Raw genomic sequence first — 19,732 nt, 5'->3', positions numbered from 1 at the left:
TGATAAGCTTCATGGTACCTACAAAGCAAAAACCTGTAGATACACAAAAGATACTAAGAGTGGAATCTAAACATAACACCAAAGAAAGACATCAAACTACAACTGAAGAAAGCAAGAGAAAAAAGAGAGAGGAACTACAAAACTAGTCTCAATAAATTTAAGAAGATTAAAAACATGTCAAGCATCTTTTCTGACCAAAAATGTGTGAAACTGAAAATCAATGACAAAAAAGGAACCTGGGAAAATCACAAATATGTGGTGATTAAACAACATTCTGCTGACCAACTAATTAATCAATGAATACATTAAAAAAGAAATTAAAAATACCTTGAGACAAATGAAAATACAACATACCAAAATCAACGGGATGCAGCAAAAGTAGTTCTAAGAGCTCACAGGCCTATCTCAAGAAACAAGAGAAAAACTCAAATAAATAATCTAACTTTACACCCATGGAACTAGGAAAAGAGAAACAAATAAAGCCCAAAGTTAGTAGACTGCAAGAAACAATAAAATCAGAGTGAAAAGAATGAAATAAAGACTAAAAAGACAAGAAGAAAGGTAAATGGCTTCAAAGAGCTGGGTTTTTTTTTTTGAAAAGATAAACAAAACTGATAAACTTATAGCTACACCCACAAAGGAAAAGGAGTGAGGACTTAAATAAATAAAATGTGAAATGAAAGAGAGGTTACAAGTGACCAAAGGAATACAAAAGATCATAAGAAGCTACCATGAACAATCATACACCAACAAATTGGACGACCTAGAAGAAATGGATAAATTCCTAGAAACATACAGTCTTCCAAGACTGAATCATGAAGTAGAAAATCTGTATAGACCATTTGCTAGCAGGGAGATAGAATAATCAAAACCGTCTCAAAAAGAAAAATACAAGATCAGATGGCTTCACAGTGAATTCTACCAAACATTCAAAGAAAATTTTAATAGTTATCATTCTAAAACTTGTCGAAAAAATTGAAAAGGAGGAAATACTTACAAACCCATTTTATGGGGTCAGCATTACCCTGAAACCAAAATCAGACAAGAACATCACAAAACGAGAGAAAAGAAAGAAAGAAAGAAAGAGAGAGAGAGAGAGAGAGAGAGAGAGAAAGAAAGAAAGAAAGAAAGAAAGAAAGAAAGAAAGAAAGAAAAGAAAAGAAAAGAAAAGAAAAGAAAAGAAAAGAAAAGGCCATTACCCTTGATGAACAGAGAGGCAAAAATCCTCAATAAAATATTAGCGAACTGAATTCAGTAAAAATGATTAATATACATACACCAGGATCAACTGGGATTTATTCAAGGTATGTAAGGATAGTTCAATGTCGACAAATTTATTCACATAATATACCACATTAACAAAATGAAGGATAAAAATTACATGATCAACTCAAATATAGATGCAGAAAAAGCATTTGACAAAACTCAACACTCACGATAAAAACTCAACAAAGCAGGTATAGAGGGAATGTAAATCAACATAATAAAGGACATCTATAACAAACCCACAGCTAACATCATACTTAATGGTGAAAGCCAAAAGCTTTTCCTCTAAGATTAGGAACAAGACAAGAATGCCCACTCTTGCCATTTTTATTCAACATAATGTTGGAAGTCTTAGCCGGATCAAGAAAAAGAAATAAAAGGCATCCAAATTAGAAAGGAAGAAGTGAAACTGTCACTACTGGAGGACAACGTAATTCTACATACAGAAAATGCTAAAGACTCCACAAAAAAACTGTTAGAACTATTAAATGAATCCAAATCAATAACAAAATTCTGTTGTCTTTTTATATACTAACAAAAAAAACTATCAATTAGGATAGTTAAGGATCAAGAAAATTCTTAAATTAAGAAAACAACCTCATTTACAATTGCTTCAATAAAAACCCTAGGAATTAATTCATCCAAGGAGGTGAAAGTCCTGTACACTGAAAACTACAAGACATTGATGAAAGAAATTGAAGAAGATACAAATAAATGTAAAGATATTCTGTGCTCATGGATTGGAATAATTTATATTGTTAAAATATCCATAATATCCAAGATAACCTATAGACTCAATGCATTCCATACCAAAATCTCATTGGCATTTTTCAGAGAAATAAAACAAATAATCCAAAAATCTGTATGAACCGCAAAAGGTCCCAAATATCCAAAGCAATATTAAGAATAAGAACAATGATTAAGGCATTGCTGTGCTTAATTTCAGACTACATTACAAAGAAAGAGTAATCAAAACAGCATAGTATTGGCATAAAAACAGACACAGAGATTAACAGAAGAACAGAGAGCCCAGAAATAAACTCACACATATACAGTCAATTAATTTATAGCAGAGGCAAGAACATACAATGGGGAAAAGGCAGTGTCTTCAATAAATGGTGTTGGGAAAACTGGAGAGTCACACAGAAAAGAATGCAACTGGCCCACTATCTTACACTAGACACAAAAATTAATTCAAAATGGATTAAAGATTTGAATATATGACCAGAAATCACACAACTTCCTAGAATAAAACATAGGTAGTAAGCCCCTTGACATCATTCTTGGCAATACTTTTTTGGCTCTGACTCTAAAGGTAATGGTAACACATGGAAAAATAAACAAATGGAATTATATCACACTAAAAAGCTTCTGCACAGTAAAACAAACCATCAACAAAACAAAAAGGCAAGCTATGGAATGGGAGAAGACATTTTCAAATCACATTTCTGATGATATATTTCTGATATAACCCAAATATTTAAAGAAATCATACAACTCAATAACAAAAAACAACCTAATTTTTTAAACGGCAGAGGATCTGAATAGACATTTTTTCCAAAGAAGACATACTAATGACCAACAGGCACATGAAAAGATGTTCAACGTCCCATCGTCAGAGGTAAATGCAAATCAAAACCACAGTAAGACATCATCTCATATCTCCAAGAATAGATCTTGTCAAAAAGACAAGAAATAACAACTGTTGGCAAGAACGCATCGAAAAGGGACCCCTTAAAAAAAAGAAAAGGGACCCCTTGTGCACTATTGGTGCACTATAACTTGGTGCAGCCACTGTGGAAAACAATATGGAGGTTTCTTAAAAAACTAAAAATACAGCTATCATATGATCTAGCAATTCTACCTCTGGGTATTTATTCAAAGAAAACAAACGCACTAATTGAAAAACATACACAATGAACTCTATGTTCATTGCAGCCTTGCTTACAACAGGCAAGATGTGGAAACAACTCAAATGTCCATCAACGAATGAGCGGTTAAAGAAGATAATATATACACATACGTACAAAGACAATGAATTCCCTGATAGACACACACACACACTGGAATACTACTCAGCCATATAAAGAATGAAATCTTACCATCTGCGACAACAATGACGAACCCTAAAGGCACTACACCACTATTTGAAGTAAATCAGACTTAGAAAGTCAAATACTGTATGAGTTTACTTACGTATGGAATCCAAAGAACAAACCAAATGTACAAACAAAACAAAACTCAACTCAGAGATGCAAAGAACGGGTTAGTGGTTGCCAGATGGGAGGGAATTTGGAGGGTTGGTGAAACTGGAGAAGCAGATCAAGAGGTACAATCTCCAAGTCATAAACAGATGAGTCGTGGGGATGTAATGTATGGCACGGTGACCACAGCCAATAATAATGTATTGCATGTAAAACCTTATGTGGTGATGGAGAAACAAGACTTCTTGTAAGCATTTCCCAATGTACACAAATATCAAATTATTGTTATACATCTGAAATTAATGCAATATTACACGTCAATTGTACCTCAGTAAAAAAAAAAAAAAAGAAGAGGAAACGTGACTTTGTATCACACATTTTCTTTTTGACAGCTTTTGCTGGGCTGAAGTTAGACTATTTGGATCTACAGCGTAAAGATAATAGAAAGACGACACAATGCCATCTGTCTCAATGTACTTAATCTTTTATTTCTATGTGAAAAAACAAGTAATTAGACAAAGTCCTTCCTCCAACTTCAGCCTTTAAAACCTTTTATTCTTTCATCTTTTAGAGCAAAGTTCAAATTAAAATTCAGTTGTTGAAAAAAAATGATATAGATACATGTATGCATTCTTTCCCCTCTCTCACCAGAGCATATATCACAACTCTGATTATGTAGAAGCGAAAATGTAAGAGCTTTCAATATGGTTGATACTCGCACATACTTTCACATTTCAGAGGCAAAGAAGAAAAGCACTATGCTAGATAATTAAAATAGCATCGAGTCAATGATGATATTTTACCTAAATAATATATTTCATTTAATATGCATAGAAATCTTTTTAGAACACTCAATTTCAATCACTGCAGTATATCCCTTCCACTGCCTTTGATGTCAATCAGCTTGGAGTCTAACAGGAAACTAGGAATTGGGCAGAATGTTCCTAAAGCACTTTGAGCTCTCAGATGAAAGGTGCTGTTTAAGTACAAAGTATTCTAATAATCTCAATATATTTAACAACTCCACTCACTTGCACATTAATACCTCACCTGTTTGGTATGTTGAGGCAAAATCCTTGAGTTAAATTTCTCCAATAGGGTATATAACACATTGTTTCACAAAACTCGTTCAGAAAAAAAAAAATCATCAAAAGAGGGAGAGTTCATAAACATTACGTTATATATCTATGATTAGCAGAAAATGTCTCTGCTAAGATGAAAAGTACAAGGCTAACAAAAGATACTTGTTCATAAAGAGATTGAAAAGATTAATTTCCCCAAGAGTAGAGCATCCTAGATGTTTTTCTTCCTTAATATTGAATAAAGCTTCTCGTAACGCTACTGGACTGGGGGATACACCAGATGTTACACGTTTTCTCCTTCATTTATATTTTCCAGTGGTAAAGAAAATTGAGGTATGTAGGCAGCTGGCTGGAAGGGAGAATCCTTTTCTACTTGAAAAGCATTCTCAATTTGAGTTAAAAAAAAATGGATGAATGGTATCCCTCTGCTCCAAAAATTCATCTAAAGATTATCGACTATAGTATTTCTCTTCTTTGATATTTACATAAGTAGTACCAAAAATGTAGCATCCTTTAAAAATATGAAAGCATTATTAATAAATGCTAATAAATCTTCACCATCTCCATCTATATCCCTTCAACTCATCCTTATTCTCCTCTACCCCCTACCTAGCTAGGTTAATCATTATTCATCTTTCTGCAATACACTTGATTTAAATCTTTCTTTAAGATAAAGAAAATTGTCTTATGAAGATGAGAAAACAATATAATTTTATCACAATGAGTATTTTTATACCTCTTCTCATTAAATTATGTGTAGGCTCCCAAATTTTCCATCATGTAATTTTTACCATTTTCAGGGATTCTAACTCATTCCTCTTCTCAGAATTGGAAGTGCATTGGTGAGGAGACCCAGCAACACAAGTCTGTTTACACAGGAAACAGGAAGAGGTTCCCTTACAGACATCACCCTGGAGCCTCCCATGAGGGCTCAGGGTCCCTTAGTCCTTCCAGGCCCCACCCTTGTCCTTTGTCTCTGCAGATTGCAGGGTTACACCCAGCTGATTTTTCTCTGACTGCTGCTCAACCTCACAATCCTTATGCATGTTCCACTATAACCCTAGGTGACTCATCAGCACTTCGTGGGCCAGGGAACTGACACAGTATCCAAAGATAACCATAATCCATGAAATAAAAAGTGAGGACTAGTCCAATGTATCCGGAGAAACAGGAACTACTCCTTCAAGAGTGCTTCAATGGCATCTTCTCTGGCTCTGCCCTCCTACCCGGCATATTCACAGATGACCTCCAGTTAGTTAGCTCCCATCCACCACCAGTCCAGAAGTATGGCTACTAGGAACACAGGAGCTCAAAGGAAAAGGCTGGCTTTTTTTGACGTTGTGTAGGAAGAAAAGTCAAAGAGACTCAGGTATTAAGAAATAGAAACAAATTTTGAGACAAGAGTTGACCCAAATTAGTGTCCCGGTCAGACAGGATGAAAGCAGAGGCTGTACAGAGAATTGATACCATGGCAGTCTGAGATGCAGAGCACCCTTGAAAATATGATCCACGCTATGGAGATGAATCATCATGTACCTTAGCTGGGTGCTACTCAACAGGCATTTATGTAATTAAGTTTTACTATTTGGATTGCCACTCACTACATAATCTTATTATAAACCTGATATCCATGTATGTATGTTTGCTTACAAGAAAAACTGAGCTGTGTGATTCTAAGAATTCTTATTGAGAATGCATGTAGGTTTACACGTGTGTACGTGTGTATGTGTGTGTGTATCAATGTGTACATGTCTACATGCATGTTCAGGCTTTTTAGCTTGGTTGACGTGATTCATTCCTAAAAGTGGGTATATTCTCAGTAAGCTGACTTCAAGTTTCTGAGACTAAGATCCAGATTCCAGATGGGAGTAAGCTCACAAACATAAGAAAGATCACCTGGCCTTCCCACTGATATTTCTGCTCAGACATATTTTATGGCTGCCATCACAAATAATTACAACCCTCGCATGGAGGCCTAGACCCATTTAAACAAACTAACAGGGAAAAGTGACATCTTACAGGTATGAGTTTTACACATCTGCCCCCCAAATCAGAGGAAGAGCAGTTATAATCTAAAAGCTCTGGGACACTCATTCTCTCAATAAACTATTAACGAGGCCCCTTTGCTCTTAAAGAACACATGATCAAATAAATAAAAATAATAGCAACCAATAGTTGAGATCTCCTAGGAAGTGAAAAATCCACAAATAAGCATTGGTTGGCAAGCCATCAATCTTCGATTAATCCTATGTGGTGGTCAATAGCATCCCTATTTTATAAATTAAAATACTGAGGCACAGACCATGAAGGACTATGTCCACAGTTTACAGCAAGCAAGAAATAAGAAAGTCAGGACTGAGGCCAGATCTGTTCCAAAACCAGCCACAGTGGGGTCCAGCTCTTGAAGTAACCTGGTGGCCAGGGTCTCCCCCTCCAATACCCGGTCCACAGGGATGCCCTGGTGATTTCAGCAGTGCTTTATGGCTTAAATCATGAGGCTGACTTCAGGAACTCTACCTTTTCAATTTCCCCAAACCACCGCTTGAAGCATACAACCAAATCAAAATTAAGCCCAAATTAAACTGAAGCCTGCCTGACTCCCTAGTCCTTAAATGCTGTCTAAATTATGACTTCATCCTCACCCCCCTTCCTCTTTCATTAACTAATTGGCTTCCTCAATACTGCCTCTTTCTGGAATGAGCTGTAGATGATTGTGCCACTCAGGCAATGGCCATGGGCCACGGAACGTCAATGTCTGCAGTCATGGAAGTTTTACAAGTCTCCCTTTTATGGTCCTACTGTCCCTTCATAAGCCAAGTGTGTGCCTCTCCATGTACTTACTCTAGTTTATCTAAGTGGAAACAGAAGCCTGGCTCCATCACTGATCCTCAATTTCATGGAAATCATTTCCTCACGTTTCTGTCTGATTCACTAGTTAATGGCAATAAAGTCTCCTTTTATATACAGATAAAGTGGCTCGAAAGGAACACGGCCCAGAGAACATCGCACAGGGAACAGAGTGGCTTTTTAAAACCCTGGGAGAGCCGACTGAGCTCCAACACTTATGTTCTCCCCGTTAAAGCTAGAAATGTGAACCGCATTCCTTATTTGATAGGGTTGACCCTACAATTTTATACAAAATCCTAGACATTATTCCCATGATCTCCAATCCCAGGATGAAAACAGAATTTATAAAAAAGCCTAGAACTATCTCTGGGTCCTGGTTATACCCGAAAGTATCAGTTAAGAAAAAAAAAAAATATTTCCATTTATAACTCTAGCACTAATAAAGGAATCCCAATGTTTGCAACTTTTCAGAACACGTCAAGTTAGTTTGATCGCCAATATGAAATACCCATGCTTTCTGTGAACAATCCAATATTAACAAAGCATAATTAAGACCACGATGTCTCTTAGTGATACAATGAAAACATTCCTAATGTTTAAGGTTAGCACATATGGTACCATTAATATATGATTTACTTAACATAAACCATGATATCATAATGAATCATTAATCTTTAATCTTATATTAATTATTTAAAAAATTTCAGTGCTTTATCCGAGCATCTGAGCCCTGCTCTTATACTGCTACCTCAGTAACATGGAATAGAAACTTCAACAAATTTTACGTATATTCCAATTTCATGTATTGCCTGTTATAACCTTAGTAAAACAATTTATACAACCTGGAAAAATATGCAATTACATATAAATAACACGTTTTATGTAAGTTGAGTCATCTTTCCACTAAAAAAAATGACTTCATCAAATCTCAAATCGCTTCAGCCTGATGTTGCAATTCAAAAATGTGATAACCAATTTTTATTGTAATAAATGACAACTCATCAAGTGAGCCAGTCAACATCACAGACTCTTTTTTGATATTAGCAGGTTAAAAGGAAAATTGACATAGAATGCATAATTGTATAATGACACATAATTTCTGCAGACCTTGTAAATGAGTATTTGGCCACTATGGATCTCAGTTTTGCTTTTATCAGAACTCTTAGGAATTTGCATTTCTAAAAAGGAATTATACTGCTTTATACTAAGAACCATTTGCTTTAAAAATTATAATTTTCAGAACAAAAGAATTTTTCATTCAAATTCTCCAAAGATTATTTTGATGGATACATTTTACAATACTACAATTGCCTTTTCAAGTTTATAGGGATTCAATGTATGCTGTAATTAGTTTCTTTATTACAGGCTTCCTCTCAAATTACACATTTCAGCATAATGGAAGTCCATTTAATTAACTGTGCTCCTGACGATCATGCCGACCCCTGAATCACTACACTTCACCTCTAGTGGAGACTAAATTTTAAGGAAACTTTCTTTTCCATTCAGAATTTATAAAACGAAAAGAGAAAGTACTGTATATGTGATTTTAAAAAGAGCTAGAAAATTCTTTGAAAAAATATGAAGTTGTCTTACAAAAGTTCTTGTACTACAAAGACAGACAACTAAGGAAGAAAAAAATATAAGAAAAAAACCAAACCCTCACTTACCAGGTGTGAAATTGTATCGAGCTGAAAATCCCATAGATTCCAGCTCTCCATCAGCAAAAAATTTAATCCATAGAAATCTTCCACTGGATTTTATTACAGGTGGATTTTGTTGTCCACAAAAACGTCCAATTATTGGAGAAAATCCGAAAGGTCCATCTCGAACTTCAATATGATCAAATTTGCACTCCCAAGACGGTTCAATAGAGTACTTTTCATCAAAGTAAAGTTCAATGCACTGTCTTGGGGCAGCTGAAAAAAGGAAAGATTCTATCTAGAAGGCCATTTTTTACTCTTTAGTTTGATTTTTGTAATTCTACTTCAGATTTCATCTGTACATCTTCTATCAAACTTTGAGCATGACATGCATGGAAGTGCAAAGCAAGTTTCTAACACTTAGCATTCTAAGGGATAACATTTCTGTAAGAATGTCTTAGGGATGCTCCTTAAAACTCATGATGTTGCACACAAGATTATTTGGACATAAAATGACCATTTCGATGTCTAACACATTCCTAATAAATCACAGTATTTTTGTAAAAGACCACTAACATCAGGTTTAGAAAGTAGACGTCTTTTTGTCACCTTTCCCATATCTTCTTAAGTATCCAGTTTTAAGATCAAAAACCACTTAATGGGTGGCTTTTGGGTAGGTGGGTGGCTCAGTGGTTGAGCATCTGCCTTTGGCTCAAGTCATAATCCCGAGGTCCTGGGATTGAGTCCTGCATCAGGCTCTCTGCAGGGAGCCTGCTTCTCCCTCTGCCTGTATCTCTGCCTTTCTCTCTGTCTCTCTCATGAATAATATTAAAAAAAAAAAACCACTTAGGAATTGTTCAGCACAGAGTTATCCAAACATTCAAATAGTCTCAGTCAAACGTCTTGGTTAGACCCAAATGCATATCCAAGGGCATTAAGAATACTTCTTCTAGCACACAAATCTTACCATGTTACCCTCAGGTTTCAACTTATTCAGCAACTCTCTATCAGCTACAGGAAAATGATCAATGCACTTGACATTGCAGGAGCTTTATGGGTATCCTACAACTCATACTTCCAGGGTCTCTCCACTCCACACACAGCCCAAACTCAGGCCACTTCAGACACACTGTGTTTTCTAAGGCAACAGGTTCTTTCAGGCTCTCATGTATTTTACCACTTTCTGAAGTATCTATCTTCAATTTGCTAACTCCTCTTTATGCAGGAAAATCTTGCTTAAAAGAACCACTCCTCTAAATCTGCTCACTAAAGACAAAATCTATTCACCTTATTTCAGCATTTAGTACAGTACTTGTCATTGAGGATTTCTCAAAAAAAAAAATCTCTGTTGGATGAATAGTAAATGAGCTTATCTTCATAAATGTTTTTTATAGCTCTCTAAAGAGTCAGGAAGAGCCTCATAGGGCTGGCCAGCAGCTCTAGAAACCTCCACATGGATGCATTTGCTAGTTCCCTTGCATTCTTCCTTTGCCATGTCCAAAAAAGCTCAAAATCCTGGCACTCCAGACTGATCTTCAGCCAGGATACCCCAGAATAGCCATAACAGTTGTCGAAATATCTGCACACATTTATCCTAGTTAGTAAACAGCTGTTGCCTTGAGTCCTTTGAGTGCTTCCTGGCCATGTGGCCCTCTTCAGGGACCAACACCCTCCAGAAACTTGCAAGTTACAAACTGGCACAGCAGGGTCTGCTCCCCATGTGGTCAGTAATCATTCTGAATGACTGCTATCCACACCACACCAGTTCTTAAATATGTACTGAATATCATCCTTGATTGCTTTAAAATTAAAGCCTTGCATGCATGGATATCAAAAATTTATAGAGAATTGAGATACATGATGACTTGAAATTTAGAGAATTATAGAATAATCGGAGCTCATTCGATTAAAGGTCAATGAATGTGACAAGACTATTTTAGGAATTATTATTATTTTTTTAGGAATTATTTTTAATCTCTAAAAAATGTTTATGACTCTTTGGACATTGAGAAGAGATATTTATTACTCTTACAAAAAAAAGAAAGAAAGAAGAAAGAAAGAAAGAAAGAAAGAAAGAAAGAAAGAAAGAAAGAAAGAAAGAAAGAAAGAAAGAAAAGAAAGAAAAAAAAAAACAGGAATGGTTTTACCAACCACTACTGTATATTCACAGAGGTCAACAAATGTACTATTACCATAATGGTAGATTTGATGATGTTTCAATGATTTTTTTAAACATCTGCAAATTGGAAAGTATCCTAAGAAATTATTTGGAAAACCATGTTTTTCCCCTTGAGGTTATTAGTCTCATAACAAAAAGGCAAAGGCTTAAGAAAGTGGACCTATTATTAGCGTTAAGCAGATTGTTTATATGTATTACAATCTTATAGACTGTGCCTGGTTGGTTATCTCCTCTTTGGCAAGCCAGTATGATAAGTTTTAGAGGAAAATAAACAATTTCAGAATGAAGAATGTTTTTTTTTTAGATGTAAATAATGTATGGCTTAGGGAATAGTAAAGCAATGAGGGCAACCTTTGCTAATTTACTTAAATCTCTATTAAGCAATAATATCAATCTATTTTTCCTTATTAAGAAATGCAGGGCCATCAAACATGAGCTCATTTATGTATATCTTTATTTTCACTGTTGCTTAACTTCTGTCCAACATGGATGAAGAAACCTCTCAACATTCCTTCACAACACTTACTATCATCATGGCTTTGGGTAGGCCTACACTTAATGTGGACAGTCCATCTTTCTTTGGTCCAGCACATTGAGCTACACACACTCATACATGAAATTCCACTAACTGAATTTTAGAAGGCAGTAAAATAACGTTTTAAAAATAAGCATGTCATAGAGTTGTTGTAATTAAAAACAAGTGATTATAGGGATGCCTGGCTCAGTGGTTGAGTGTCTGCCTCTGGCTCAGGTCGTGATCCTGGGGTCCTGGGATCAAGTCCGACATCAGGGTCCCTGCAAGGAGCCTGCTTCTCCCTCTGCCTATGTCTCTGAGTCTTTCTGTGTGTCTCATGAATAAATAAAAAAAATATTTTTTTAAAAAAGGGATGATAGTGTATGCGAGTCCCTGGAAACTAAGTTTAGCTCCCTACACTTACATTTTCCTCCCTTTCCAATCACTAATGCACAGCTGCCTTGCGCTTCTACATTTTCTCTAAGTCATCTTGTATCTAAATCTGAGGTTCCTTTTTGAGAGGTCTTAACCCCTCCTAACATGTCTTTGGACACACTGGAACGTCTGAGTACTTTCACCTGAATAGTGCACAGAGGTACCAGATATTGCCTCCTATTTGTGGACAAGCTGAAATCCATGAAAGGGATCTTTATTTCTGGGACTAGGACTCCACCCTCATTCCTCAGAATCTATCTGCCCTCAAGAAACTTGACCGATGACTTAGACCTTTCTTGTATTTTACATTTACCTTTTTCTATCGAATAGGCTACTCTTTTCATAATGAAACATGACAATATGCCCCCAGAAAGAAGAAAGGACAAAGAGAATTTGTCTTTCTACCTTCGGTCCACCAATATCCACCCCCCACAACTCCATCATCTGTGAGCCAGCCTCTGCCCCCATGAGGGCAATGAGTGCACAAATCCTAAGGTTACCATCAGCCTCTCAAAGGCTTCCTGCAATAGATGTGTTTGCTTTTTCCTCATCTCTCTTTGCTGTGATAACTGGTACTTTAACTACTCCCTTCCTCCTGAAATGTTACCTGCACTATATGCTAGGTCATCTTTCACCTGACCTCCAGTCCATCTTGTAGGTTTGTCCTGCACAGTCCCTGCTACCCTTCTCCTTATGCTCCCAACCCTTACCTGTTGTTTTTCAGAAACCTATCCTATGTCATCTTTCCGCTCCTTCTAGAACAGTGCTCTGGGTGCCACTGGAATTCCAATGGAGAGCTATTATAATATATGAGGCCCACAGCTCCATCAAAGACCGATTCAACCAGACTTCTTGGGGACAGACCCAAGCATCTGTATTTTTTGAAAGATTTAAAACATAGTGCTCCAACTATTCTCTCTGCATCATTTTATTCATACCAAGAGTCTCAACAACAATCCATATTTATGACTTATAAATATCTATTTTTAGCCTAGAGCTCTCCCGTCAGCTAAAGACTCATGTATCCTATTTCTTTACGGGACATCTCCATAAACACCAAAATGGAATTCATTATTTTTTCCTGTAAACCCTTTTTCTCCACCCATGTTCTTTACCTGGCATAGCAATTCCAACTATACATCAAGCCAAAAACTTTGGAATAGTCTTGAGATTTCCTCCCTTTCCTCCCCACATTCCATCACTCATGACTCAGTTTCCCAAAGACCTCTCACTTCTTCCTTTGACACCACACACAGCCAACGCCACTTGTGTAGTTCAGGCTTTCTCTGTGATTTACATGGTCTTTCACAAAAGCTTCTGCTTACATCTCTTGCTTCAGTCCAAAATATCAACACATTATCTCTCCACCTAAATTATTTCCATGTCACGCTGCTGTCTATCATACAAAGCTCAAACTGCCATGGCTGGAGTAGATAGAAAACCAAGTTTTCCTTTATCTGAGACTGTCGACTTCATGAGCCTCCTTATTTGTTCCTCTTCTACACATGGGTCTTGATCACACCGTATCTCAAACTTTTGCACAGGCCATTCTGTATAGAGAATTACCTCTCAGAAGTTCTTCAAAACTAAGCAGAAGTATCTCCTCCTCCTGATAGGCTCCTCTCCTCTCTGCTCCAAATACTGCTGATTTGGGGTCCCTTTAGATTGTTTACGAAAGGGGCATGGTCCTCAGACCATATTATAAGTTCCCCAGGCAAGTTCCATGGTTGTTTTGTTAAAGACTCTCTAAACTGTACCTAGAAGAGTGCTGGTTTCTTAGTAGTTGTTCAATAAATATTTGTTAAATAAATGTTTGGATGAAACAGTGGCTAGGGGCACCTGGGTGACTCAGTCGGTCAGGCATCTGCCTTTGGCTCACTCAGGTCATGGTCTCAGGGTCCTGGGATGGAAGCCCATGTCAGACATCCTGCTCATTGGAGAGTCCGCTTCTCTCTTTCCCTCTGCCTCTATCCTCCCTCCCCACTTGTGCTCTCAGCTCTTTCTCATGCTCTCTCTCTCTCAAATGAATAAATAAAATAATAAAAAAAAAAGAAAAAGAAAAAAACAGTGGCTGGTAGGAAGTACTTCAAAAAGAGTGTAGACGTATGATTAATAGTAACAGGAGATTCTATTGACTTCACAACTTTAAGTTTTGGCCTTGACATAACTACGAAAGAATGTAAATATGTGCATAAATATTAAAATAAAATGCTGGTGATGCTTTTTAATTCTAAATAACTATAAACACGAAAGCACAATTAATTTGCAAAGATTTGCTTCTGAATTAATCCTTTAAATGAGAGAACTAATTGATTTTATTCTTTTTAATAATTCAAAGTTCTAAAATACCATTGCTTCAAAACACAAATTATGTGAATTTAAGCAAGACATTTAACCTCTCTGTGCCTATTTCTCGGTCTATAAAATGAGAACAACAAAAAAACCCTACTTCCTACGATTAAATGTTCTAATACATGCTAAGTTCTTTCAGAGTTATATATATTTTATATATATATGTATATATATATATTTTATATATATATATATGTATATATAATACACGCGCACACATATGCATATAATAGATAAGGAATATTAACTTGGTAAAAAGAACCACTAAGTATAAGCCAGAATTTCCATATTTCAATTTCCTTTTCTATCAATCACATGAGGAATAAAACTGCCAGAGCTGAGATTTCTCAGTTTTATCCTTTTATGAAAGAAGCTTCTTTTCCCTTCTGCTTTTAGCGCAGGGTGTCTTTAGTAAAAGTTCACCCTCAAGCACAAAAAAAGAGAGAGGTAGTATCTTTAACTTAAAAGTCACAGAAAGGAAAAAGAATCATTTCTAGATAAGAATTCTTGGAATCAGTAAAACAGAGAGCATTTCTCTTTCAAAGATCTACCAAATGAACTTGCCCCTCATTTAGGTATAAATACTGAGCATACACTGTCTTTTTCATTAAGATGGCTCAATCTGTCTCTGCCTGAGTGGGTGGAGGGATGAAGAAGGGTTGCAGGTTTGGGGCTATTAGGTATTAACACTTAAACAATATTGAAATCTTCATCACTAGATGAAATGATCATTCATTTTAGAAAGCTGTACTTAATCGAGTGGTGTCCGCAAGGGTAATGGAAATTGGAAATGTTCAAAGGCAAATGAATCTCTTTTTCAGCACTATTTATCTTTTGAGTTAGGAAAGAAAATGATGAAAAGAAGCATCATAATTTGGAATCCTGACTTTGGCACTGAAGTATGATAATGTCACTTGTGAGCACAAATTAAGGCAGCTATCATTCAGATTGTTTGGAAACATGACTATAGATTTATTTTTGACATTAAGATGTATTTTTGTACTTGATATTATTAAGGGAAAAAATAACGAATATATAGGTTTTTCTACTGTCACCCAAAAAATACTAGTTTCTAAAATCGTTATACATTAGGTAACATTATGCCAACTCTGCATCCATTCCATTAATTTAGAATTCTAAATCAATTAAATCAACTGCAAAATCAACTGTTATCGATTAGCTTTTATTTGCCAGAATGTACTTATTCATATCCCATTACTAATAATTTCAATAATTAGCTTGATTCCAAATTTTACAGTTATTGATTCATTAAGAGATATTTCTCTGCACGGTCTCCAAAACCAATTTTTGTAACGTCCGTAGGCAATACTCTCCGTCTAAAGCATAGAGGTGGCCAGGTTTGGCTTGGAGCTCTCCCCAGCCCTGGCTCTATCCCCCTTACCTTCTATGATGTAGATGCACTCTCGGTCAGGGGGGTACTTGCTGGGGTAGTTGGGAGAGGTAAAGATACCTCCCTCTGCATGTTTTGTCCAAGTTCCACACTGCACTGACTTCTGAGTTTCCGAGGTGGTTTGCTTTTCTGTAAAAAATAAAAACAGAAGCCATCATCCAGTTTTCTCTAGGACTAAAAATAGAGAGGACATTCTTATAATATCCATTAGCAAATTAATTTTCAAATGTTGTCTTAGTCAAAATCAATCAGTTATACACACTATAAAATGTGCAGATATTCTGGAATATTAAGAATACAGGGAACACAGGAAAAGGTAAATAATTAGAGGTCTTCCACTGCATTTTCCCAAAGAAACACACCTGTTCCTTTCTTGGTTGCCCCAGACAAATGGAAGATGATTAAACTTGCTACAACTGAAACAGAAAAGAAAAATTAGAAAGAGGTCATATCAATCAATACACACTGAAATGATCACATTCTATAACAACATAAGGATCAAATAATATCAAAGCAGATTAATTGTATTACTGTTAACTGTTCCACGTTAACTCAGAATATGCCAAAACTGGTTAGAAATGCACAAATCAGGAAAATTTCGGAATCCCTCCAGGAAGTAATGCAAGTTAAGGATGGATGAGACTCAAAAACTGCATATGTGTACCTCAAGACTTCAGAGGCAATACTGTAATCTAGTCTTGTCACATTAGAGTAGGACTTCAGGACCCGTATTTTTTCTAAACTGCCCTTGGGGAATGGCTTTGCTAGGGCCTCTGAAGGAAGAGTGAACCAGCTGAAAGGCTGTAAGGACAAAGGATGTGGAAGGACTCCATGACTGACCTAAGGTGGTGTTGTATCTGAGAAAATAAGTACTTAGGCAAATCTTTAAGGCCGGTGGGGGGAGGGGAACAGGAGAAAAACATAAATGTGGGTTGGAGGCATTAAGCAGCATTATAAAAATGTTTCTTACAAAAAGGTACTATACCACCAAGTAACCACTTCCTAAGCTATGAAATTAATTCCTCCTAACCTTAACTTCGACTTAATATTTAGTATTACCCAGAAATAGACTCTTACTGTAAGAAAGGTGATTTCTCTGAGGATTTTACTGAGCCAGTTTTTCAGTTACCAAAGAGATGATCTGCAACAAGAGTAAGTCTGCAAAGCCCCCCCGCAACCGGAACTTCTCTGTTTTACTTTCACATCTTGATTCACTCAACATTTTTATAGAGCCTGAAACTAGAAAAGTAATAAAACAAGCTAGTCTTCAGAATTACTAGTTTTTTCCTCTCTTACTCTGTCCTTGTTATTTGTTTGGTTCCCTAAAAGCTCTAAATTCCACTAGGTGGGTAATCATATTTCCACTCAAAATTAATTTGGGAAAGGGAAGGTATAATTCACAAGGATTTCCCAAGCTGAAGCTCTCGGCAGGAGCTTACGCGTTTGTTTTCAGATTCTTCCAAGAAAAGAATGCGGGCCTTTCTATCGATGTCTGAGAAAGTGTATCAGTTCCCGTATCTGTACTCCTGCCTGCTCATCTGCTTTTAGATCACACTGGCCGTGGCGGTGGTTTAAACAGGCAAATAATAATAATAATAATAATAATAATAATAATCAATAAAATAAAATCTTATTTTAACTTGCCATGGTTCTAGACACACACGAGCACACAGGTACACGGCCGTCAGTACGAGGACGTACGCGCGGTGCTGTCTTTACTCTGCTTTTCCTGTTTTGATGGAATCACACGCGGAAACACGTACTACGACGAGCGCATCCACAAAGCCGGACTTTGAGCCGCGTGGCACAGGACTCACGCTGGAATCCTAGCTTTTTAACGTGAAATCTCCAGCACTCGTTGCCTCGCGCTGCCTTTTCCTTTGCAGCCTTCCGAGGCCATTTTCCGCCCCGCCGCACGCGCCCCCACGCACCCCGCGGCGCGACACCCGAGGTCTCGGGGCCCCCGGCGCGGGCGCGGGCGCGGGCGCTCGTCCTCCCGCAGGCGCCCGAGAGTCCCTCCTGGGGTGAACCCCGGGCCGGCGGCGCTCGGGAGGCCCCGCGGGAGGACTCAGCCCGCGCGCCCGCCCCTGCCGCCCGCCCCTGCCGCCCGCGCCCGCCGCCCGCGCCCGGGCCCCCTCGCCGCCGCTCCCGCACGTGCTCGCCCCCGCCCCAGGCCGTCGGGCGCACGGAGGACGCGGTCCTGCGCCGCCCCCGCGCCTCCCGCGACCGCGCGGCAACCCAGAAAGTTTACAGGCGCCGGCCCGGGCGGCGGCGGCGGCGGCGGCGGCGGCGAGGCTGCTCCCTGCGCGTTCGGCCACGCGGGAGGAGGGGGGAGGAGGAGGGACGGCGCGGGGCCCGCGCGGCGGGAAAGGTACTCACTGTGCAACAAACTGCGTCCATAGATCATGTCTGTTCGTTACACCAGAGGCTCCGCGCTCCACGAATTCCATTTAGAGACGGGAAGACTTGCAGTGGTGGGGAGAGGACGGAGTCGGGGGGATTGTAAATGTGCGAACCCACAACCGAATTAAGGGGGGAGAGGGAGGGGGGAGAGAGCCGAGCCCACACAGCAGCAAGATCCGAATCCTGGCGTCCTCCGCCCCTGGCTCGCTGTCGCTGTCGCTGTCGCCGTCGCTCGCTCTCTCACCGCCGCGAAGCCAGCATCCCCACCATGACGCTCGCATCACACCCGGGCGCCGGGCGCCACCATCGGCACCGCCGGCGGCATCACCCTCCTCCTTTGCATCATCGCCGCCGCCGCAGCTGTCAGGAGGACGCGCGGGCAGCCGGCGCGCGGGCGGCGGCGGGCGCGGGGCGAGCCCTGGGGCGCCGGGGCCGGGCCGGGGCCGGGGCCGGGGCCGGGGCCGGGGCCGGGGCCGGGCGGCGGGCGCGGCGAGGCGGGGGCCAGTCCAGTCCGACGGCAGCGACGGGGCGGGCGGCGGCGGCGGCGGCTGGGGCGCGCTCAGTCCCCAGTTTCATACACCACGAGCAGCAGGTCGGAGCAGCGTCTCCGGGAGGACGTCCGGCAGCAGCCCTCCTCTCGCCAGCCCTTGGGGATCTCCCGCTGAGGCATTGAAGACAGGGGGAAGGGGTCCGTCATCGGCTCGCGGGCTCCGCGCCACCTCTGCGATCTTGCGGAAAGAGGAGCGGGTGGGTGGGCGTCTGGGAGGAGGCGTGAGGGTGGCGGAGGGGAACCGGGGTGGCCGAGGGGGCGGGGAGGGGGGAGGGGGGAGGAGGGAGGAGCGGGAAGACGGCAGAGTTACCAGGTGGGCGCCTGAGTCATAGCCGTGGGCTGCGCGACCCTCCGGGAAGCCCGGGGCCGGGGCGAACCTGGGCGGCGCGGCGCGGCCGGCGCCCCCGGGGCTGGTGCGCGGCGGAATGGGGCGGCGGCGGCGGCTGCAAGGACATCACACCCGCTCGGATCCCGGGGGGAGGGGAGGGGAGGGGGGTGAGGACCAGGCTGGGATCCGTCACTCGGCCGGCGCGGGCTGAGGGGGCCCGAGCGGAGCAGGCAAATCCCCAGCCGGATCCCTACGCCCGGTACTCGGCGGGCGAGGGGGAGGGGCCATCGCGTGACAACCCCCTTTGGGGCTCAGTTTTCACTTTTTGAGGCTTGGAGATTGCGGTCGATCTGTACCCCACAGATTGCTCTGTCTAGAGGAAGCGGGTTTTCCCTCTCCTCGGGGCTCGGTGGGGGCGGGGGCGGGGGCGGGGGGCGGCGGGGGGCGGGCTCTGCCGTGGGCCGCGCTCTCGGGCTGGAGCCGAGGCCGGGGCGCGCCGCAGGCAAAGGCAGCAGCAAAAG

The 19,732-nt window shown here is 40.3% G+C and overlaps 1 protein-coding gene across 11 annotated transcripts in view; it reads right to left on the bottom strand.

The window, feature by feature from the left end:
* NETO1 (neuropilin and tolloid like 1) overlaps positions 1-18,655 on the bottom strand; it is a 127,075-nt gene extending 108,420 nt beyond the window's left edge. For 8 of the 11 annotated variants that reach the window (XR_005353323.1, XM_038525797.1, XM_038525798.1 and 5 more), the window contains exons 1-4: positions 18,310-18,634; positions 16,293-16,346; positions 15,922-16,059; positions 9,067-9,315 (exon numbers count right to left, since the gene is read on the bottom strand). Coding sequence is in view for 8 of the 11 variants with exons in the window: in XM_038525797.1 (XP_038381725.1) it covers positions 9,067-9,315; positions 15,922-16,059; positions 16,293-16,346; positions 18,310-18,337 (469 nt within the window). In the remaining 3 variants the exon portion in view is untranslated. Of the gene's footprint in view, positions 1-9,066; positions 9,316-15,921; positions 16,060-16,292; positions 16,347-18,309 lie in introns of all 11 variants that reach the window. The other 3 variants (XR_005353324.1, XR_005353325.1, XM_038525800.1) reach the window with 3 other exon arrangements.
* Between the last annotated feature and the right edge of the window lie 1,077 nt (positions 18,656-19,732).

The sequence above is a fragment of the Canis lupus genome, chromosome 1 (genome assembly GCF_011100685.1).
Source record: "Canis lupus familiaris isolate Mischka breed German Shepherd chromosome 1, alternate assembly UU_Cfam_GSD_1.0, whole genome shotgun sequence".
Lineage (NCBI taxonomy): Eukaryota > Metazoa > Chordata > Mammalia > Carnivora > Canidae > Canis > Canis lupus.
Note: the sequence above shows the minus strand (reverse complement) of the source record. Positions and strands in the feature narration are given on the sequence as shown.